This window comes from Nesoenas mayeri, assembly GCF_963082525.1.
Source record: "Nesoenas mayeri genome assembly, chromosome: 6".
Taxonomy (NCBI): domain Eukaryota; kingdom Metazoa; phylum Chordata; class Aves; order Columbiformes; family Columbidae; genus Nesoenas; species Nesoenas mayeri.
The window spans coordinates 29,232,332-29,256,157 of NC_137545.1; the positions used below are offsets into that span (position 1 = coordinate 29,232,332).

Below are 23,826 nucleotides of genomic sequence, written 5' to 3' on the forward strand. Positions count from 1 at the left end.
CTGCCTGACCAGCTCCATTCAGTTTTTGAAGGCGGAGAAACGTGTAGAACTTAAAACACGTTAGTGGATGTTTGAATTGCTTTCTGAATATCCAAACAGGGAGATCAATTGAGAGAAAGCCTGAAGGGGCATCAGGTCTTCCTGGGGACTCATTTGGGATGAGGATTACCCCATGCCAGAATTTTGCCTGGTCTCCCAAGGAAGTCGAAAGAGTCACAGTTGTCACAGCCCTGCAGGGTACTTGTCTGCACTGGAGCTGACAATCTTTCTTCTCTACTGTTAAGGCTGAAGAAGAGTTAGTAAAGGCTCAGAAGGTGTTTGAAGAGATGAATGTTGATCTTCAGGAGGAGCTGCCTTCACTATGGAATAGGTGAGTGCTGGAAGTTTTCGCAAGGGCTGGTTGGAATGAAGCAAAGACCCAAGCTCTTGTATCACTGTTCTCTTTAGCTTGGGTTGGGTGTCTGCTCTTGTTTTCTGGGTCATCTCAGAGTCTATCTGAGGATTCTCCCCAGCCAGGTTCCTCCTGGGCTTTCTGTGCTTTGATTCATGATCCTAATGAAAATCTCAAATTTACCACAATGAGAAACTGTTTCTATGCTTTATCTGATTAATCCCTTTGCCCCACCAACTCTGCCCAGCTTTCCTGGGCAATGGTCCAGCTTCTGCCATGGACAGCAGACAGAGCAGACAGGGTCACTAAGATTCTGGGTGTGGAGTCAGCTGGTTGGAAGGAGCATCTGCAGCTGCGTGGGTATGTCAGCTACCTGACCAAGGGAAGATGAGACGTTACAGTCACTGGGATTGGAGAGAGCCAAGAGGGGATGCCTTGATCACTGTGTCTCAGCATGCAAGCTAATGAGCACACACTAAAGCAGCAGGTTTAACAAAAAAGAGAGGCTGAGAGGACAGGTTGCTCTGCTTTGAATGCCACTTTCAGGTTTAGGCAGTTGGGTGAACAAAGACAAGGTGTGGTTGCCTTCTCTTGCCCCTCTATGTGCTTCTGGCTATGTGACACAGGACCCAGTGAAAAACTAGTGGTTATAACTGTCTGTTGTGCTCTATTTAACAAAACATAGCCTGGGCAGAGGAAAATAAGAGAATAGGAAGACTTGAGAAACCATGGATTTGTCATACCCGTGATTGTGGTGATGAAAAGGGAGGAGAAAGAAACAGAACAACATCTAGTTTGGTGGATGAACTGGAGGGCAGCAGAAGCTGATGCATGGGGACAGCACAGTGGAAAGAAGGCAAAATCCTCCTAGGAGTGTCCCAGTTTCTTATTTTTAAATGCAGTGATCACATCTGGGTTGGCAATGCTGGTCTGTGGGGGATGGAGGGTGGACGGCAGCAAGGTGGGAGAGCGAAGTGCAGATGTCTGCCCCCATTCCCCTTTCCAGGCTGGATCAGGGCTCTTTGCTCACAGCAGCATGCAGGCCCGGTGGAGGAAGGAGCTGGGAGGGATACAGGCATCTGGGTGGTTCCATGTGCAGAATGGTGATGCCACTGGCCTTAAAGAGCATCTCCCTCCTGTGCTCCTTCAGCTGGGTGCTGGTGCAGCACTCACCTTTGGCAGCTGGCAGGCTGGCTAGAGGAAGGAGGGCGGCTGGCAGATGCTGGGATTTTAAAGTGTCACAGGTTGTTGACAAGCTCCTGCTATCCAGCTGATCCTTCTGTTTTCATGTTTTTCTCTGTGCCTATCCCGTGCTTTCTTACTCTCCTGCCCCTGAAGCAAATGGTTCATGCCTTTTCACTTCCCCTGGTGCTGAGGAACTTCAGAGTGAATTAATGTCTGTCCTTCTGCCAATTCTCTGAGCTTTCCCCCTACTCCATCTGCATCACAGTCTCCATCTTTTTCCTTTCTGTCACCCTACCACTGTCTCTCCTTTTTTTTTTTAATTTTTTTAAAAATTTCTTCCCCACCCTGCCCTGCAACCTCCTTCTCCATTTAGTCAGCACAAATTCAGATTCTAACCCATCTAGCCTCCTTCTCCTCCTCCTCATGTTTGCCCCATGCCTGACCTTTGCTCCATCACCCACTTTGTGCTTCTCTGCTGCTCTTGTCTTCCAGCATGTACCAGACCTGACAGAGTTGAGTTTGAATGGGAATGGTGAGTGAGAGGTAGTAGAAGGGACAGAACTGAAAGTTTTTGGGAGAGCATTGTATCCATTAAGTTATTCTGTCTCATTTTTCATTTGGCAGTCGTGTTGGTTTCTACGTCAACACATTCCAGAGTATAGCAGGCCTAGAAGAGAACTTCCATAAAGAAATGAGCAAGGTAAGGCAACTAACAGCTTATCCTATGAATACAACTTCTCCTCATTGTTGCTAAAAAAACCCAAAACAAACAAAAAACCCTGAAAAAAAATGGCTGGAGAAAACAGAGCATTTTCCCTATGTCAGATGAAAATGTTAACTCTTAGTTTTTTCTGGGCTGCTTAGGGGACAGTCTGTCTGAGACAGTAATGTAAAGGGATGGAGCACAGGGAAGAGACCACAAGGCCATGCAGCAGTGGGGAGTTTGTGGCACTTGGCAGGGCTCATTTGCAGATCTGCAGAGGGAAGGGGAGCCACTTCCAGGCCAACCTCTTGCTGTCTTGTTTTAGTTCATCTACACTGTGGATCTGTAGCCTATAACGTGGGCACTCTCAGCCTGTTATCTGTTTGCGCCCTCTGCTACCTGGCAGCAAACTGTTGTGAACTCTCATCTACCTGGCTGAGGGGATGAAACCAGCAGTGAATCTGCCAGTCTGCAAGTCAGCTGAGACTGGCCTCACTGATACCTCACGGTACTTCCCAGCAGTACCTTCCTGCTTTGGCTTCTTTCCTGCCCTGTGACGTTTGAGGCATTTGAGTGCTTTGCATGGGCCTTGCATGGACTACCAGTTGGCCACAAGTTGGGTGCCACAGCAGCAAACAACGTTTTAGCCTGTTGGTGGCAGCCTGGATCCTGGTGCTTTGTGCCTGCACCCAGCAGAGACCTGAGGAACAGTCTGTGGGAAAGCCCCCCCATTGCCACTTCCATTTACGAGTATGTTTTTGTTGTTCATTCACGTAAAAGCTCGTGAAGTCTTGTAATTCCTTAGGTCTGTACGCTGCTGCTAAGAGTTGCACGTTCTCTGTAAATGTTGCACTAATTTTGACAAGCAACTGAGAGCGCAGCTGGAAAGCTCTTGCGTTCCCTCCCCTTTCCGATGTCATCTTGACAACAAGACAGCCGCTAAGCAACAAGCAACATTATAGGCCTTCAATTCCCAGCAGTCAGGGGCCCTCTGCCTCAGTGTAATGCATCAATTTTGAGCCCTGCTGACATTTCATGGGGACCTTTCCAGTTAATAGCCTGTACTTCTCCACTGAGGGATGAACTGATTGTTAGTAGTAGAGAGGATTGTTATAATTATCAGTTTGTTGCTCTTAACTTACAGTCAGCAGAACATGGGAAAGATGCTTGTTAGACAGGAATTCTCCTCTTGTATCATGTCTAGGATTTTTCTTTCTTGAGGACTTGTGTATGAGAACATGGTTTTTGCTTTATTCCATAAAAACCATCTGTTTCTTATTACTGCTATAGCATCCAATTAACTGCTGGTGTTGCCGGCACAGTGCCTCCAGCACTGATTGTGCTGGATCCTTTCTCCTCCCAGTGATAAATCTGGCATCTCATCTTGTTTGTGAAACAGCTGTTTCAGAATAGGAGTTTCTGGAGTGACTGTTGCAGCCTTTGGTGCCAGGGAGAGTCTAACCCCTAATATTGCATTTCTGCAAAGATATCCAGGTCCTGCCCAAACCTAGATGGCCCAGGCAGCCTGTGAAGGCAATGCTTGCTGTTGACTGGAAGTCCAGCTTCCTTTAGCTCTGCAGTTCACATGGACATATCCCAAATTTTATGAGCAGATCTGAGGAACAGCTTTGGCTACAAATCCAGAGAGAGGCTTCAGTTCCAGCACATAAACCCTCAGGTAAACGCTGCCTGCTTCTGCAATGGTACCTGGCAGCATAGCAGTGGGGACAGGTGATAGGGAAGCAAAGAGGTTGATGTGTAGGGGAGACAGAGCATTCTCATGGGACACCATCAGCTTTTCAACAGTTCGAGTGCTCTAGCATTTCATACCCATGGAGGAGTGGAAACAGATGTAGGGCTGTCCTCTCTTGGGATAGCTGATTATGTGCACATGTCCCAGCACAAGCCTGTGTTTGGTCAGCTGCTGCAGGCCAGCCCAGACTCTCTTCTGGCACTGGGGGCTCTTTTCTCATTTTTCTCATTCTTTTTCTGTCTTTTGTTTTTGTATTTTGCAGTTGAATCAAAACCTCCATGATGTCCTGCTGGGTCTAGACAAGCAGTACTCAGGCAATGCCTTGCCCGTGAAAGCACAGCCCAGGTCAGTAACTGTGGGGTAGTGTCTGTGCCTCAGCAGGGGAGGAGGGATAGGAATGTCTCTACCAGGGGTATTGAAACCTCCACGTTGTCTGTTGGGGAACGATTTGACTACCTGCACATAGGCAGCCAGTGCCCTCCTGAGACTCTCTAGAGCATGTCCATGATTGCACTTGGGCCTAGGAGATACAATGGAATAGTTCCTACCTTTCTAGCATAGCATCTGGAGGCACAAACTTTCACTGGGTGCTGATATTTAGGCAACTGACTCTCAGCTCTGCCTTTTTAAAGTCAGATTCCATGTACCAATGTGTAATACCAAGCTCCCCTTCCTTCTGGGTCCAGTTGCCCAGCACCCATCCTGTTCTTTCCCTCAAAAGCTTCCACCACGTACCTGCAGCTTGTGAGCTTGAGCGCCAAGATCCCATTTTTCCCTCAGCCTCCTCTTTGGCCCTCCAAACTTGGAACCACCTGTTTGCCAAAGCTTTGTGTCCCTCCTGTGTACCCAGCTGGGATGTGTTTCCTCCATGTGTGTTGTGGAAGTAGTTGCAACCTCATTAATATAAGGCCTCCTGATCTCAGACCATTTCCAATCTGCACGTATGCAAGGAGTGAGTGTCCCCCAGGTCTTTAGTTTTCTTTCCTCAGCTGGGTCCAGTCCTGTTTGGTTAAGTGCAAGTCTGCACATTCTCTAGCACTGAGAGGGGAGGGAGAGGTCGGGCTCTGGATGAGGCTGTGTCTGGCTCCCGTCCAAATGTGTGAGTGATGAAACTGTGTCAGGCTCTGGCTTCCAGCTGCCGCTAATCCCACGTGCCCGGCAAGCAGGAGCACAGCCCACATCCTCAGTTGGTGTATTGATGGAGGGAGGAGGTGAAGTCAGCATGAAGTAAGGGCAAGCTGCGGTCTGAGCGCATCGAATCGGAAAGGCTACATCAGCTGTTGAGACCTCTGTGCTCCCTTGTTGGTCCTCCCAGTTTAACCTCCTGTTGCATTCATGCACAGATGACTTGTGTGTCTTGTTGCAGCGATGTACGTGATGTTTGCCAGCTTTAAGGAAAGAGGACATTTGAGCCAAATTTGGTCCCTGAATTTTGGATTGTTAACACCAAATTTCCAAGATGCTTATAGAAATGCTTCTTGTGAAAATACCTTCTTCCCAAGTTAGGATGTGGGGTCTGTTGATCATCAGAACCCAACAAAACTGAAGCCTTGTGAGGGGGCTGTGGTGCGAATCCTCTTGCCGCCATGTGCTGTGTTGTCTCTGATAGAAGCAGCTTGAGCCCTTGGAAGCGGATGAGGTAACGGGACAGATGAAGGCTGTAGCCATTTCTTTGTCGAGCTCCTTCCTCCTCCTTCCTTTCTTCTTCAAGTGATTGCAGACTGTAGTGACAGCCAGGCCCAGACATGTTTGCTGTGCTGTGTCATGAAGTTTCTGGCCTGAAAGAGCTTGCAATGAATAAATTACCTGTCCTCATAATCCCCACTCTCATAAAGCGCTAGCTTCATCTGGGGTTATAATGAATATCTCAGCTGCAGTTCTGTGCTCTTTGGCTAGGAGACCGCATGGCCTTAAGAACGAAAAAGGAGCATACACACAGAGGTCTCTGTGCAGGCAGCAGTCTGGGTGCTGCTGCTGCTTCATCACTTGCTCCCTGTGTCTTAGCTGAGGTGCCAGACCTGCCACAGTACGACTCTCTGAACACAGCGGAGCAGAGTGTTGTGGGAGGATGGAGCAAAGGTTTGCCAGGTTCATGAATATGTTTTACAGTGGCTAGGAAATGCTGTGAGGCACTTCTGTCTGTCCTCCACATCTGGCCTATCATTGTGGCACAGGACGAGAGTGACAGTGTGCAGGAGGAAACAGCCCTCACTGATCTGATTGCCCATTGTGGTCTGCAGTAGGAGCAGATGCTTCCCTAGCCCTTCTCTACTGGGAAGGGGATTGGAGGTGGATACAATTGCAGGAAGTGAAAGAGGAGGTGTGAGAAGAGAGGCAATTGTCCGTGTACATCATTATGGCATTCATGCAAGGCCCTACAAAAATATTACTGTGGCTGACAAATCTGTGCTGGCTATGTAGCACAGTGGCACAGAGAAGCTGATGTATTTCTGGGAACCTCTGACATACGTTTGGGATTTGTTTCTGAAAGAGTTTGAACATTTAGACCTAGGAAATCTGTAGCATTTTCCTAGTATAATCAGACAGACTGGAAACAGACATAGTAGGAAAGCTGCTGATTAGATTCCACATATAAGACTGCACACAGATCATGTAAATAAAGGAGAATGGAGAGCTTGTTTCCTGTGAATTGATATTTACAGGAGAGAGTGAGGAACTGTGATTACCTGAAAAGGACATTTACAGTTCTCTACTGGTATACACATTTTCCTTTCTTTTTTTTTCTTATCCATGTGCACCCTGGCACTATATTCCAAAAAGCAGGGAAAACACTAGTTTGCTCACATGTATGCAAATTTTGACAGGCACAAAAAGTCCTCTCCCATCCTTTCCAAACCAGGCCATAGCTTTCTAGGAACCAAGGGAAGCGTGTCTGTGTTTCTGTACATCTGTGTGTTTGTGTGTGTGAGAGAGAGAGAGAAGAGCTTGTCATCTTGATTACAGTGAGTTTTGTGGCATCAAGTGAATGGGTATTTGGGAGCATAAATTTTATTCCCTGGTTTGTGCCATCCTGTAACGGAAATGATTTACATGCCATCCTCAACAGAAAGAAAAATAAACTGTTCGCCAGGCTGAGGAAAAAGATGAGCAGGTACCGGTACGGAGAGCAGCATTTCAATACGTGTTTGATTTAGTTCCTAAAACTGGAGGGGCTGTTGCTGGACTCTAACAGCCTGGCACGTGTTAATCCTGTGATGGGAGAGGGGTCCTTTGCATGATACGATGTGTTCATGGCCTGCTGGGTCCTGCTGAGATCTCTCTGTGTCTGGATAATCCCATTAACTGCTTGTGTGCCTGATTTGAATCCTTGCTGCTTTTCCTATCTAAGAAGGCATCACTGAAAGCTCAGGCATTGTCTGTTGACTTGTTTTTGTGTGACAAAAGTGCGGTGCTGGGTTTTCCATGGGAAATATGAGCAATTTTGGTGATTAACAAGTTCTAGTTTTACTTAGTGGGGCTTGCCCTTTTCAACATGTCTAAAATGCTGCATTTTCATTCCCTGCCTGGCCAGGGAGGACCATGAGGCAGGTCTTTCACACTCAAAAGTCCTGTCCTGTCTACCTGTTGCAGTGGGAGGATGATGAAGTGGGAGAAGGACACTTGCAGCTTTGCTCCTTACTTGCTCTGTTCTTGAGGGTCCTCCCTGTCTGGCTTCATCTAGTTAAAATGTTGTGCAGGGCTGAAGAAAATGGAAGCCTGTTATCTTGTATAAAGACTAATGTCAGCAGCTTGCCTTTCAAGACAGTGATGGCATCGAATAACTGGATTGCTACAATGCCTCAAGTTACCATAGCCAAGGTCAAAGACTTTGATAAGAACATGCTCTGGAGCAAAGTGGAAATTGCTGCATAATGGCATGGAAACTTCCTCTAATTTTTGTCTTTGTGTTGGTACACATGGGGTCCTAAAAAAAAAATTGCTTTTGGTTAAAAGGTCCTCTTAGAGCCTTAGCTCAGATGCCAACCTTTTTTTCTTGTTGAGAACCTGGCAGGAGGTGACTGGTCTGTTTTTACTGTGTTGGAAAGTAGGTTTCATCCCCTCACGCAGGATTGTTACAAGCACACAGGATCGCCATCCGCAGGTGTTACTTAGTTTTTCCAGAACAGATGAGGCAACCCCATGAAGAGTCTTGGGAGCTCAGCAGTACTAAAACAAGCTGGGGGATTTTGGCTTTTCCTTCAGCTGCAGTAACTGCATCAGACCCTGCTCCCAGCTCTCTATTTGCAGAAGAAAGGTGACACCCCCTTTCCTGCCTGATATTCCTGGATTTAACATCGCTTCCCAACTGCTTATGGGAAGGAAAAAAAAAGAGAGCAATGACCTTGTTGTTTTGACTTGCTTTTACTGTGGTACTCACGTTTGGTCAGTGGGCACAGTCCCCACATTCTTGCTTTTCCCTGTGCTTCCCAGAGCAAGCAGTCGCTTTGGAGACAGGACTTTGCTCCTTGTGTGCTCTCTGGGGACCCATAAAAGCCAGAGGATGCTGGTGACTGGCTCACTCGATGCTGGTTGCCCTGGCTAAATGCGTGCAAAACAGCAAGCGCTGGAATGAAGGTGCTGCTTTGGGGGGCTGGAAAAGGCTCAGCCAAAATTAGCCCTGGCATTTTCCTAGGGGGATCAGCCAACACATCAAACAAGCTGTAAATAGCAGTGACTTTATGAGGGCTTTAGTGTGGGGCCCTCTCAGCTCTTGCAGGATGAGAAGAAGCGGGGCTGCATCTCATATGGGAGCCTTTTACCAACATATCTCCAAATCAAGTCTCTGGCAGGCACCAGAAACAAGGCACTGAAAAGCTGTTTCATGGCCTTTAGAAAATAAGCCTGACCTCCTTTCTTACCAGGAGAAATGGCCTCTTCAGGTCCCTAGGAGAAGTCAACTGTTTTGTTGGGCCAGCTGTTAGCCAGTACTCCCAATACCCCAGTTGCAGTCTGGGCATTTGAGAAGTCCTGCCAGTCCAGCTGTGGGTCACTGTGTCCCCCATCTTCCCCATAGTGCTTTCAGCTCTAGGGAAAGTAATGTATTTTCTCCCTGACACTGGCACCTGGAGGCATTTTCTTTACATCTTTGTAAGCAAAATCTTGCCTTGTTCCTCCCTGTGTTTTCCTAGCTTTAAGGCCTTGATTTTTCTCCCCCGTATTTGAGTCCTTGTACATGCACTCCCAGCTTTCTTGAGACACCTCCCGGCACTGATCACAGGGAGTCTTGGATGATCCATCTCTACCATTCTCATCGTTCTGCAGTGGCCCTCATTGGGATAAGGTGGTGTTGTAGGACCTGCTCTAGATCCCAGAGGTGGTTACTGAGGTTCAGGCCTGGGTCTTCAGTGGGGCTGGGCTCAACAAGGTTGTAGGTGGAGCCTCAGATGATGCCAGAAGAGTCTTGCCATGGAAATGGTAGTAAGATGTACTTCTCCTGAAATAATTTCTGGGTTTCCATGCTGTGAATGAGTTGTGTGGAGCCTGCTGTTCCCTGGTGACTCCCATTTAGAGCAGGACTTCCTTACTTTCACCCTCCGACCACTACTTCTTTTAATCTGTAGCACACCCATGGCAATGTTGCAGAATCCTTCCTACAACCCAAGGCACTGAAGTGATATTTGGGGACCTCTGAAGAAGGACAATGTAGGCATATCCAGTCAGACTGAAGAGCTGCAGGGTTGGCATACATGTTCTTTAGTTCCTCCTCTTGCCTTTTTCCCCTTCCTTTCTTCCTTTTTCCCCTTGGCGTGTGTGCCCCTGGGTGAGGGCTGTTGGCAGAGAACTTCACTGGGTTTGTTGCATCGTGTTGGTGTGCTGCTGGCATCAGTGTCATCAGACATCTGACCTGCATGTGGACCTGAGAGCAAGCGCTTTGTGGGGAAATGTGTGTGTGGGGTTTGGAAATGGCTGTGGGGGAATGGGTGAGAGTGAAATGAATGAAGAGGGAATGGGGTGGGGAGCTTGAAAGCTGGAATGCTGAGCAGGGGGAGGTGCTTGCTTGGAAGGGGAGGTTTGTTGAAATGCCTTGCTGTACTTTCTTCCTCTTTCTGTCCCCCTACTCGTGAGTACTTAGGAATGAAGCCATCATGCATGTTATCAGTGACCACCACACCTCGGGTACCCCAGTGTGAGTGGATGTATGTGTCCAGAGCTCCAGGCTCTCTTGAGACAGAGCAAAGAAATAAACTACTTGATGTCCCAGCTGAATGAGGTCCACAGTGCTCTGGTCCTGGCTCTGCACCAGGATTTATTGTCCCAAGTTGTAGGAAAGGATCTATTCCTTTTAGCCTTCTCCCAAGGCCTCTAACTTCGCAAGAACTGTAACTTTATAAGTGGAGGCAAACATCACTCCCTGTAGATGAGGTTGCACAGCCCTTTTGCAATATTTTGTTTTCAACTGTGTATAGTTTTGCCAATCTGTAACTACTTGTGCTAAAATATCCCCTAGCAGTGTCTGTACTTGTGCGTGACTTGAGATAATTGATTAGTTACTTTTTGGGGAGCTGAGTTTCAGCCAAGATGATTCAGCTGTTCCAGAGATTTAGGCTGGGAGAATGGTTTTACCTTTATCCCACTTGAAATTCTCTGGTAACCAAATTTTTTCCTATTTCTTTCATGGTTCTGTACTTTGAAGCACAGACTTAACACTTGGCCAGGGCATGCCTTTGGGGAAAGGCGTGTGCCTCTTGCCATTCCTTTGAAAAATCTGTCCAAATCTGGCCAAGTTATGAACCAGTAAACGCCATTGGCATATGCTCCTTGCATCTTAATTGCCAGAAGAATCCCTCTTGACTGTGTGTCAGAAACAGTCCTGGAATGAGGACCAACTTGAAAGGCAAGGGCAGAAGGAGTTTATCATTGAAAACAAGGCTGGGGAGTGTTTCCATAATAGAGAAATCTTTATTAGTAGCTGGAATCTCACTGTTTCTTTGTGGTCTGGAATGAGGTCTGGAATGATCTGTGAAACCTCTGGCTACTTTGCCCTTCTCCCAGCTTAACTGGTTGTACTACGCAGAGGAATGTGATATTCTACGATTACAGCCTTAGTTCAGGTGTTGTGAATTTATAAGTCATAACACATGCAGGTATCAGTACGTCACCACACAGAAAAATTCGTATTTGTAGAACTGAAAACTAAATGAGCTGCACAAAACTCCCCACAAACTCCAGTATTAAAAGACTATGACTTAATGTTGAGCACTTAAATTATAATCTAGCAGAATTAAGGATGCCTGGTTGGTATTTTTTTGTTTTTCTGGATCTAAGGTGAAGTATATCAATGCAGTAGGAGTTTAATAGCCTGCTACACAGTAATGCTCACTGCAAGTGACTCAGCAAAGATGCTTCTTAGAAGCTTGTAGAGGCTTCAGATGTCTTTATCACATGTCTGGGCAGTGAAGCAAAGAGATAATGGAGGCCGCTGATCTGTGCTGCTTAGCATAACTCCTCCTAGGCCTAGCTCAGACTTCTTTTTCTTTCTCTCTTCCCCCTCTCTTTCTTTCTTTCTCCCCTTCCTTTAGTGACAGCACCCCAGCGAAAGCAAATAAAAGCCCCTCGCCTCCACCAGATGGATCTCCCATCACCAGCCCTGAGACCAAGACTGTCAACCATGAGCTGGAACCATCCACTTTGGAAGCACCTGGGGCAAGCATCCCAAAGTCACCATCTCAGGTAGCGTCCCCGTGACATTGACCATGTCTTTGCAGTATGACCGTTGATGGCACCATGTCCATGAATCAAAGAAATCCATGAGTTTCTTTTTTTGGACCTCTTCCTGCTACTGAGCACAGAGAATATGACATGACAGTTGTTTTCCTCCACTGGTTCCTGAGAATGCAAGTTGCTCATTGGTCGTCTCTATATCATATAGGGAAGAACTAAGCTGTCTCTGAATGCCTCTACAGGGGAAGGCCAGTAATATGTTTTACTGTCCAGTAGGATGGCCAAGGAGATCCAGGGATGATGGAGTTGTAGCTAGGTGAGGAACTTTGTTCTTGACATTTGAATTAACCTGTGGAATTCAGTGGTCTGGTTTCTTCCCAAGAACTTCCGTCACTGAGGAAGGTTTAATGAAAAAGTTTAATATCGATAAGGAGAACGTCTGTACATTTACATAATGTTTTACTTTAATTGCAAGATAAAATATGATGCTTAAAATAAAGGCATTATATTCTTATGCTATGAAGAAACTAGATGGGTACCAGGAAGAAGACTGTCCATTATATGGAGTCTGATACCTTCCATATGGCCTATGTTATTCCTTTCCTTACATGAGACAGTCAGCAGCATGTTTAAAATAGCAGATGTAGCTCCTGCTTCTCAGCAGATCAAATCATATGTTTTACTTTGGGATTTAAGGAAAACAAAATGTTTGCTTCCTCCTCTCGTCCCTCCATTGCTGAGTGGCAGAAAAGCTTAATAGGGAAAACTAGTAATTAGGCCAAATTTATGGCTGGTACCAATCCTTGTATTTCAGTAAGTGGGACACCAGGGAGGAGTCTTCCAGGAAGAATTAAAGCTGAAAGGGGTTCTGGCCAAACTGGTAAGAGAACACCTATCACTTCTAAAAAGAGATGGATGCAACCCAGAACTTCCTTGTCACATGTAGCAGTGTCATTTCAAATCCAGGGCTGTGGTGTAGGCTGTCTCCTGTTTTTGGATAGCCTTTCAGAATATTTTTCCCTCCATTGCATTTTTGATTTCCAGGATTGTCTAGGGACAGAAAGGGACAATTGCACATCAGCGAAAGGGTCTCTTCCAGCCCTGTGAGATATGTGGATACCTGCCAGCATCTTTTCAAGACTTCTTCAGGGTCTCTGCACCACTCAGTGTTGCACAGCCTAGAGCAGCTTTGCCAGCACCTAGGCTAGGACCTTGGAGTAGGGTATGTGTATGGAGCAGAGAGGATAGTTCATATCTCTCTAGAACTGCTATCCTGTTTTTTCAGAGATTGACATAACTTGGTTTAAACTTGGAACAAGTAATTGTACAGATTTATTGAGCTGTTAGATTTCACTCACCCTGCCTGTGGACTTGTCTTGCTGAGTTTGGCTTCTTCCCTTTCCTTTAAACAGCACACATCAGCCTTGTTTTTGCCAGGCTGCAAGTGCTTGCTCATTCACTTGCTGCCTTCCTGCCCACAGGAATGGGGCTGGAGGCACCCCTTGTTGATCCAGCAGAATATTCCAGCTGGAGTATTCCCTGGCTGGAACCTCAGATTGGGCTGCAGGCGAGACTGAAACTGTGCTTGCAGCCAATGCTGCCGCCACCTGGCAGCTTGTTCCAATCTATATTTAATGCATTCTGGGCCTCACTACAGTGAAGAGCAAGAGCTCCGCTCTGTATTTGTACTAGGTGCTAAGAGATGGAGCTGGCTCCAGAGGGAGGGAAGACAAGGACAGGGGTTTCATACTTGGAGCCAAGCCTGACACCTGTAGGGATAAAGTCTAGAAACTGTATGTCAGCTCGACAGCCTGCTGGAAAACAAAAGTGTCTGCTCTCTCAACAGTGCTCAACTTTAATAGTGAAAGCTTCACAGGTGCAATTACTTTGATGTGTGGGTAGGTGATTTGTTCTAGATTCCTCCTAGGGATGCTGGGGGCCTTGTCTTCTGGGGGAGGATGGAGCAAAAAGCAACAAGCAAGTCCAGTTCTCTGGCCTCTTCCTGTCTGAAATAATAATGGAAACTATAAGCAAAGGCTGTGGAGAGAAGGACAGTGAAACACGAGAGACCAAATAAATGCTAACTAAATTTTGAACTGTTTGCCATGCTAAAAAATAAAGCTCTTTTACATATTTTAATTCTCAAAACCAGCTTATTTATTTCTTTTGAAAGAAGCAACTGCGATCAGCTCTCTGCACTGAGTAATTAGATGGTGACATAGGACTTCAGTTGTCTGTGAAATTTCAAAGGTCAGACTTCTGCTCTCAGTTACACTGCTGAAACACTGTAATGACACTTTTGAAATCAGTGCAACTAGGTTGAACTTAGACAGGTAAAGCTCTGTGGGATCCAAGTCAGCAGAAAAATTTTAGAGGGTTTGTTTTATTCTAGGCAGCAAAGTTGTTCATGCTTGATGAATTTCCAGGTATAACTCAACATGAATATGCAACCCTGTTGTCTTCGAAATGTGACTTTAGACTGCTGTTGGAGGTAATGCTGGACACTGTGGAAGTGATGGTCCCTGAGACACTAATGCACTAGAAGGAAGGAGACTGACTATTTTAGAGAAATAAATAGCTGAAGAGTTTAGATATTTTTGGCTTCAGAGTTTGTAATTGGAGCCTCCCATTTCTGCAGGTGATGGCTCTGTTCTGAGAATAGCTTTTCCCTGAAATCTGTGCAACTGGCAAGCAGGCAATTTTCAGGAAGGCATTGTTCTCAGGGAATATGGGCACACCACCTTCTGCAAACAGTAAAAAATAGAAGTGAACACTCTATTTTCATTTCCTCTAGCCAGCTACTCAGTGGAAAATGTGTGTTTGCATACTCACACTCTCTAAAGTAGGTTAACCCAGTAGAAAACTGGGCATATCTTTAGCAATCTGAATAAATGCCTTGTGGAGCTCAGCTGCACACTGGAGGAGTGTGAACACAGGAAGAGGAGTCGGGAACTGCTGTGTTTCAGATCTGGACCTGACACTGATATACTGGGTGCTCGTTGTCAGGTCTCTGAGTCTTGCTGCCTTGGGATCCTAGGTATGATGACAAGATCAAGTAACTGTAAAATATCACAGTAAACGGAAAGCACTGTCATTGCTCAGCATTACCGTGGTGCTGGGAATGTGTATGGCCGCTTTGTTCCAGCACAGCTGCAGCTCCTCAAAGTTTGATTTCATCTAGAAATGATCCCTGAGCCTTGGGTACAGGAAAATGTGGAAAGGATGTGCATGGGTTGATATATCGGGGGGTCTACCACAGCTTCCCGTGGGGTTGTGGATGCAGTGTCAGGCTGAATCTTTTAATATGATTGTGGATATTAGAATGGGTTAGAGTTACAGGGTCAGACTTTTTTATGTATTCTCTGGCATATCCATTTGGGAAACAAGACTTCATTAGTGTCAATGCTCATTGGTGAAACTGAGAGCAGAGGTGGGCCCACAGCAGTCGTGGCTTCTCAGGAGTTTGAATTGTTCTTGCCTGAAGCTGAGAAGTGGTCGGACACCATCAAGAGCTCCTTCAGACCTTTCTCATTGTACACTGATAACCAGTGAGTGCACCAGGGAACCAGTATGGAGCAGATCAGAGTTTGTCCTCATGGTCACCTGCCCATAATAGGACAAATTGAGTCTTACCTCACATTCCCTTAGGTGTGGTAAGTATGGCAAAGGGAGGCAGTGCTGCCTTGGTCTATTGAATTGTGTTCTCAGTAATTGATATGCTTCCTTCCCAGTGGTTCTTTTGAAGGTTGCACATGCTTTAATTATGTATGCGTGTCCTGTCAATGCATATTAATTGTGTTACGCTTCTCCTCTGCAGAGGGAACCTTGCCCACGGCTGAAGTGTAACTAATGATGCCAAACCTTCTCTGGAGGCGTGTGTGGTTTTTAAATTTTTTTTTCACCTTCCCTTGCTCTCTCTTCAGATGGAGTTGACTGGACCCTGCTCTGTTCCTGTGATTGTGATTTCCCCTACCTTCAGTTTTTGTGGCTAACCTGGTTCCTGTCTCTGGTTTTTTTGGGTGTCGCCGTCTGTGCTGTGGCCGTGTGCTCACTTGCATGCAGTTGAGGAAAGGGCCTCCGGTGCCTCCGCCTCCAAAAGTCACCCCCTCCAAGGAGATCAAGCAGGAAAACATCATCAGTCTGTTTGATGACAATTTTGTCCCTGAGATAAGTGTGACAACCCCTTCGCAGGTTAGCTGCTATGCCCTGCCTTATATTTGTCTGCCTCTGAACTTTTCCTTCTGACTTTTCTTCTCTCTAGAGGTGTCAAGCCATGAAATCTGGTCAGGTGAAGTAGAAAAGCAAGCTCATCATTGGACCTCAGAAGGCAAAGGGTTAGATAGGAGGCTAACTTAGAAGGGTGGCTAGAAGGCAGCTTTGACTAACCCTTTGAGGGCTGTCATTCATGGCAGAAACTGAAGAAATGCAACTGGTGAAGATGCCACAAAGTAATGGCTGCATTTGCTCAGCAGCAATGCATATGGGTTACGGCTCCCCTCATAGCCCATGGTGTGCTCTCTCCAGGCCCGCTGGTCCTGGGTGTGGATGAAGCATGTGTTTTCTGCTCTTGTACATCTCCAAGTGCTGACCTGTGCCCGTTCTTGGAGAAGGCAATTTTGTGCACTCTGTGCGTTCACACACAGGCTTTGTGGTTTAAAGCCCACACCTGCACAAGAAAGGCCAACAGGAATTGCATAAAGTTCTCTTTGCAGAGAATAGGTGCCTCCAGTTTACATGGGCAGGACTGTGTCTGCTTCAAATTATGTATTTTTCTCTTCACTTTTCTTTTGATTTACATCACTGCAAGAGAGGATGCCCAGGTGGGGAATTTTGTGTTTGATCTAGGAGAATGGCAGTCCTTATGTATATAGAAGCCTGACCAGATTTCTGGTTGTACCATGAGATACCTGCATATACTTTTTTTTTTTTTTGGCGAGATATATATATATATATATATATATATATGTGTGTGTATATATATACACACACACATATATATATATATATACTTTTTTCCCCTAAATGCTTGTTAAAGCACAAGTAATGTCTCTATCAGTGCTCATCTGTGACTTACTCTGTATCTTTTCCTTGCATCATGCTGCTCCATTGCCTCTGGTTTGCCACCTTCCACTCAGCTGCTGAGGAGCAGAGCTGGAGTGGGGAGGGAAGGAAGGATGTCCATGTCAGATTTTGCATTGCAATAGATAAATCTTGCAGAGCAGAGAGATGATTTGACAGGAGTCTTGGAAGGCGGAGACCACAGGCAGCTGAGCAACTCTATCATTTTCTCTGCTTCCTTCTCCTGTATCATAATGGGTGGCTCTGTCTGCCCCATGGTTTGTATCATGTATTTCCATGTGAATACCAGGCCTTAGGCAGACATTGTGTTCTGCACCTGATCAGTTCTCTGACCCAGGATGGGATCTGCTGTGACTTTCAATCAGATGTGAGTTCTGAGGAAGGACTCTGGTTGCCAGAACAATCTTCACTGAAGCACCCAAGAGCTCCTGGTGTTCAGTGTGTTGCCTGTAAGATGTCTTAGCTCCAGTGAGCTGGTTTGTGGGAGATCTGGGTAGAGGCAAGGGGTGCTAGCCCTTGCATGAAAGTCTTGAGTGGCAGGTAAGATTATTCCATGACTGGAACCTTTGGGTTTCACTACCAAATAATACTAAAGATTGGGGTTGAAGCCTCTCTGATGGGTGGCCTGGATGTGCTGGAGGAGTACAGTAGAATACCAGTTGTTTTTTGCATGCTGGTTGGGGTTTATTATTGCAAAGTGGGAGAGGTTGGTTCCTTGTTCTCTGTGAATCTCAAAAAAAGATGTTAATAAGTGAGAGAAAAATCTGGAACAGAACTGGAGTAACGTGAAACGAGAGGAGGTCAAAATGATGGTGGTGAGGGTTTTATTCAGAGGACTGCATCTGAAATGGTGTCTCTTGCTACTTTGCAGGAGTTTTTCAATTGTGGGACTACGATGTAACAGTGGATATTAACCTGCCAAGCTTTGTGTGTTGTTGGAAAGACTGCTGAAGCAGTAGGGCCAGTGAGCTGGGAGGTCAGTGGAAACAGAGGCAAATCTTCCTGCATGTCCTGGAGAGAGCAGCTTCCTCTGAAGCTCAGCAGAGAGGAGTGTCTTGTAGTGGTTAGGTTAAATCTAAAACCCAAAAGTGATAGTTCAATTTTGCATACTAATCACTCATATCCTTTGTGGTGGCTGTTTTATTCATGTTAATCAGTGAATATGCCATCATTGTCTTTAGCTAGAGTGTTAGTCAGTCAAAGGGAGTCAAATTCTGCTGACTTTGAGGAGAGTAGCAAAGCTTCTCAAATGTATGCTTTGTTAGAAGGCTTCTGTGTGCATGTTTCTGGGATGTCCAGAATTGGAAAACATTTTTGTACTGGGGAATGATTCAAATCCATTAGCTAAGGTGAGCTGCCATATTCTGTGTTTCTGCCTCAGAACGCAGGAGGGAATGAAGACCTTTGTGAGTTAAATCTGAGGTCTCTCAGACATGCCTTCCAGCAGCTTGAGTGCTTTTCTGTCTGGATCCATGTTCCTGAGATAAGTTGTTTGGATGGTCGTTCTTCTGCATGTGGCTGAGGGAGTCTGTCCTGGGCCTTCTGTAAAAAGGCGTGGACTATGAGGAATAGACATAGATAGAAGATAAGCCCTTCTGAGGCATCAGTGGCAGTGATCCTTTTGACCACAGCAGGTTGGGTTCTTACATCACATCAGCTCATTTGGCCAGGTGGGAAGATGAATAAGTCCTGTGGAACACTCTCAGGTTTGGTTTACAGTGCCACCCATGCAAACTGCCTGTGGTTAGAGGTACCACGCAGTCAGGAGTCACATCAGGTATTTGCATTGCCACCATGTCTTCTGCGCTTGCAGCCTTAGCTCCTGGCTGTCACATACCCTCCCTCTACCGTGTGTGTGTGTGTGTGTCTAATGCTCATACTGCTTTTCTTCCTCACTGCTGCCAAGTTTGATGCCCCTGGGCCCTTCCAGGAGGGAGCAAGCCTGTTGGATCTGGATTTTGATCCCATTAAACCAGATGCCACTGTAGGGAAGACCCCCACACCCGCCTCCCAGGTTGGTTCTTATCACCATTCCTTCTTCCTTCATAACTGACTTGTTGCCAAGTGTGGCATCACCTGCACCCATGTGAATGATGATGTGGACCTGAGCTGGGTGCCAGACCCGTGCCTTGCAGATGAGCACCTTGGTCTTCTCTGCTGGATGTGTAAGTCCAGTGGGAATCAGGTGACTATTAGCCTGGCCACAGTATGGCACGAGGTGTTTGTGGGATGCTTGTGTTTTGCTCTGATGATCTACTGATTCACAACTTGTTCAACTTAATGTATGTCCCTCCTTAGGTGAGCATCCTCAGTATGCTATGTGGATTTAAACTATTACTCTGTGGATGGGGATTCTGCCTCAGTTCTGTGCTCCTGTTATACATCCCTCTCAAAGGGATTTTTAATAACAAACAGAACACTCTGATAAACTGCAGTCACTTAAGGTGAATAAATCTGTAGACATATATTCAAGTGACATGAAGCCCTTCTTTTTCTGGGTATAATGTAGCCTCTCTTCGTAGTTAAGGACTAGCTTTATCCCTGAGTGCAGTGTTGCACAGTGCAGGATCGAAAAGGAACATGTCTAAATCTGGTCTGGCCTGGACCTGGTTGTGTCCACTGTCAGAGGCAGATGGACTACGTATCAATTTATGTCTAAATGGCTGGAGGCTTTGAAGTGCATCCTGTGTTTGGCTGTTGGCCTCACAGAGACTTCCCATTTCATCTGTACGAAATGGTTATTTTTCTGTCTGTGGTTGCCATTAAAATTTGTAATAAACATTATTGGGATGTTTGTAGTATTTCTCCAGTTTCATCATGTCAAGTAGGGCTGTATGACACAGATTTTTGCAGTGATAAGACCTCTCTTATTAGAGAGATCAAACATTAGATGTTTGAGTCTTCTAAAACAAAATACTGTATCTGCAAAATACTGGTTATTGTCATAGTTTGACGCACACCAATATGGCGAGGTACCACTTTGTGGATCTTTAAGTGGGCAGATTGGCATTTTGTGTCTGCTTGCCTGACAGAATAAGCTGCATGCCAGGATAAGTTATTTATTTACTTACTGGCATTTTTTTTTTCTCAATCACCAGTTATAACTTGGATAATTTGGTGTACTGGTGTAGGCTACAATTTTGACTTAAAATGGAATGATTTGTTACCCTTCCAGCAAGCAACAAATGTTGCACTGAGTGGGTTTTTCAAAACTGCTCAGCAATAGCATATTTGGTGTTCTAATGTATTTATTATTAGCTTCAGAAGGAATTAGAAGAAAGAGTCTGAAATCAATACTTTCTAATGGTATCCACAGTGTAAAACCTAGCAAAAACCACCTAGTTTTCAAAGCAGTTGAATTTATTTCCTATAAGGGTAGGCACTATGGCAAAGAGGTTAAGATATTTCACTACTGATCCAAAGACACCAGCTGAAGTTTTGTTTTGAAATCATAATAACTCTCTTGGGTGTGGGTACCTGGGGAGCGTATTTAACCCTGATGGACCACAAACTCCTGAGTTGTTTTCTGGCTTTGTGGTCTGCCACTGCTAACTGAAAGTGGCTTCGCTGTCTCCATACCAGAGGTACAAAAAACCATCACTCAAATGCCTTGGTACTTAAATTTGAATATGCAGTAGGGAGGGGTGTATGAATTCAGGTACTAAAACAATAAGCAGAGAGGAGTGCTGTTGAATGTGTATGTCTGCTTCAGTCTGATCAGCATCTGTAATGTTTGTACTCACTGAAATTATCATGTATAAACGTCTCTTATTTTTGTTGCTCTTCGACATGCTTAGTCTTTACCTTGGGATTTATGGGAGGTAAGAACTTCATATGGCTTTCATCTCTCATCATGTACTGTGCATGTACCAGTTCCATCTCTATGTGCATACCTGTCTGTTTTCCCTGTCTGCTTTTCATTTCTGCACTCCCCAAACCAATGTTGTTCCATGTGCTGCTGCACCCACTTTTGCACTTTCTGTGAAGCCCCAGGGGCAGACACATGTTTGCAAGTCACGTCTGGCACTCCAAAACTTATATCTTCACCAGCGCACAACCCCATTGCCTTTCCCTGCTAACTCATTTTTCCTTTGGCATGATGCTGTGACCTTCTCCTCAAACTTAATTCCACTCTGGCATCATCCTCACCCTCCAATCCCTGCTGTTTTCTAAACTCTGTACATCCTGTTGGTCTTTTCTGTGATGCCAAGTGTTGCAGCTGCCCCTCGTCCTTCCTGCCTGTACCACTGAGTATACATACATGTTTGGAATTATCTGTGGTGTTTGCTGTTCATTGACCATTGTTGCCAGAAAGGCTGACGTGACATAGCTCAGCCCAAGGCTTACCCGTCATCTGCCTCAACCTCAGGCTGCTGCAGATTAGCCCACTAGGGGATATTTCAAGCACAACCACTTTTGAGCCTCCCTGGACAACAGCCAGCAGTGTATACAGAAGATGCTTGGTCTGAGTACTCCAGCCTGCTGCTTGAGCTGGCTGTATCCCATGGTGTGGATGTAAGGACATGTCCTTGGCTTATGCTGGGGAGTCCTGTCAACCTTTCCATTCTCAAGGGCCACATCACCACCTAGAGTCAGTACTTGGAAGGACATAGCTTAACCCTTGATGAGAGCCTGGCCCAAGGACTCACTGTGGCCAGTGTTCTCCTTCACATGGGCTTGGATCATGTCGAGAAATACATTTCCCCTGTATGTTTTATCAGCCATCAGTGCTAAACATCTGTCATCCCTTTGTATGTGCATTGTCAGTCTGTCTTGGCAAGAAAGAAAAGAAGTTTGTGTTTTCACAAGAAAAGATCTTATGCCTTTCAAATGGCTGAGCAGGGGTGAGGTATGACTGTATATGAGCTGGGGTGTAAAAAATACTTTGGGCTATTTCTCCCCTCCTGGAAACTGATTTCACCTAAAGGACAATGTAATAAACCAGGGAGTGCTATTAGACAAGATGTTCTCACCATGCCGTTTCTCACCTTGGTATACCATACATGGCTAAAGAGCAGAACTCACAGTAGCTGGGGAATCCTCCCCTTGCTCTTCAAGTCTTCTGAAGTGTTTTTGCTCTAACATTATTCTTAGGTGTTGATCAGAGGAGACTTGTTGAGTGGTTACATAGTCCCATGTGCCATGGATTTAACAACTGTATAGGAAATTTGATGCAGCAGAGCTTTCTTAGTTCTGCAGACCAGGAAACTTGCATATGGTGTGTATGATGCTGCTGTTGGAATAAGCCAAGCTTTCAAACCGGGCAACAGCAGTGAGCAATTCTTCCTCTACTCCCTGTAGTATCTTTCCATGACTGTAAATGCTTTTCTTTGCCTTGGGTTTTCCATAGGTACATAAAATAGAAAAATAGGTAGCTGACATGAGAATGCCCTTTGTTGAAATCCAGAGGATTAATTTAGATTCAGTTTCTCTGGTTATTAAATACTGTTCTTGCAAATTAGCTGCTTTTAAAAAAAGAGCTGATGTTGAGTTCCTTTTAACTTATCCACATAAAACCCTTGCTTGGCCCGATAGAGTTGGGTTGGCATATGTCCCAGTTCCAGTTTCACTGAATTCAAATAAAAAGCAACCTGGGAGTGAATCTAATTAAATGGCAGAAGCCTTTGTAGCATTTCATACGCATACATTTACCTTAGCACTGCCAAAGCTGCTGTGGGAATCCTCTGCAGGTTGGGAACAGCTCTGCTGTTTTATGATATCCTTTGGCAACGTAGGCCTGTGGACATGGTGATGGGAGAAAGGATGCCATAGGAGAGGAAAGCGTGTGTTAAATGGCAGCACTGGAGCAGCTGAAGGTGAAGTAATGGCTCTTTGTTAAATCAAGGATTTATTTCTTTGTTATTGCTGCTGTTATTAGAAAACTGCTTGGAGTATTGTGCCAGTGCATGGCTAGTCGCCAGATGGGTGCAGAGTTGAGGGTTACCATGGCTGGTTGATTTACACAGGGCTTTTGTAGGGTTGGGACTATGAGAATTGCAATGTTAAGAGGTCTGGACAATGCCTTGTTTTGAATGTGGTTGTATTCAGGGGCATTTGTGTTTACTGAATGTATGAGGCATGGAGGCATGTTAAAGCTGGCTTATTCACCTGTATTAAAAATGGGAAATATCTGTATAGCAGTCTCTATTGTGCAAGTATAGAGTGGGTACCTGGTTAGATTCTGCAAAGAGGTGCATGTGCTATCTAGTATAGAGAAGAAATGGGTATAGACTGGCCATGAAGACATTAGGGCTGCAAATCAAACCCCTGAGATTCTTGTCAGGAGTCTTCCCAAATGCTGCCTGGCCAGTCTCCCAAGGGACTGTCCAAAATAGAATTTGTGTGAACGTTTGCAGTTTTCAGTTCAGCTTCATCCAGTGCTAGTATCATTTAGATGCTGAGTCCAGTTCCATATCTGGACACATGACCACGCTCTTCTGTTTCTGGGAAATTGTTGATCCTTGGGAGCAGCCTGTTGGGAGACCCTTGTCCCTTGGCATGCAAGCAGACTTGTATTCACACACAGGTAGGCAATCCATGCATAATCACAGATACTGTGCATGGCTAAAGTAGGTCTGTGATTTAGATAATTAAAAGAAAGAGGTGCACAGGATTTTTTTTATGTTGCATTGATTTCCTCTGGAGAATTGCCTGCTGCGTGGCTGGAGTGAGGGAATGGAGGCTTTACTGTGATTTCACTGGGTTGCAGGGAGGGAGCGAGACACAAATGTAGCAAGACTCTGAGGTACTCCACCTATTTGTCAGCAGATGGCAGCAGTCAACAGCGCAGAGCACTTGGACAGACTGAACTGCACTTTATGCACACGCATGTATCTGTAATGAGCGTAACTTTCCACCTGGGTGGGTTTTGTATTGCAGCCTGCAGAAGCAGCCCATGCAGGAGCTGAAGCAGCTGGATCAGAAGCAGCAGCTGGAGCTGATGCATCTAAAACTGAAGCTGATTCAGGATCGGTAAGCTCCTCGAGGGACAGCAGTCCCTCCTCTCCAGCAGATCCCTTTGTCATACAGCAGATGTGGGAGGCTGGGCTGGGA

At 45.7% G+C, this 23,826-nt stretch overlaps 1 protein-coding gene across 5 annotated transcripts in view; it reads left to right on the forward strand.

Moving 5' to 3' along the window:
- BIN1 (bridging integrator 1) overlaps positions 1 to 23,826 on the forward strand; it is a gene marked incomplete at both ends in the record, with an annotated part of 93,182 nt that overhangs the window by 63,522 nt on the left and 5,834 nt on the right. For 2 of the 5 annotated variants that reach the window (XM_080347106.1, XM_080347107.1), the window contains 8 exons: positions 285 to 370; positions 2,201 to 2,276; positions 4,295 to 4,377; positions 11,553 to 11,703; positions 15,757 to 15,885; positions 18,680 to 18,787; positions 20,571 to 20,594; positions 23,653 to 23,745. In XM_080347106.1, the coding sequence (XP_080203232.1) occupies positions 285 to 370; positions 2,201 to 2,276; positions 4,295 to 4,377; positions 11,553 to 11,703; positions 15,757 to 15,885; positions 18,680 to 18,787; positions 20,571 to 20,594; positions 23,653 to 23,745 (750 nt within the window). Of the gene's footprint in view, positions 1 to 284; positions 371 to 2,200; positions 2,277 to 4,294; positions 4,378 to 7,099; positions 7,145 to 11,552; positions 11,704 to 15,756; positions 15,886 to 18,679; positions 18,788 to 20,570; positions 20,595 to 23,652; positions 23,746 to 23,826 lie in introns of all 5 variants that reach the window. The other 3 variants (XM_080347109.1, XM_080347108.1, XM_080347110.1) reach the window with 3 other exon arrangements.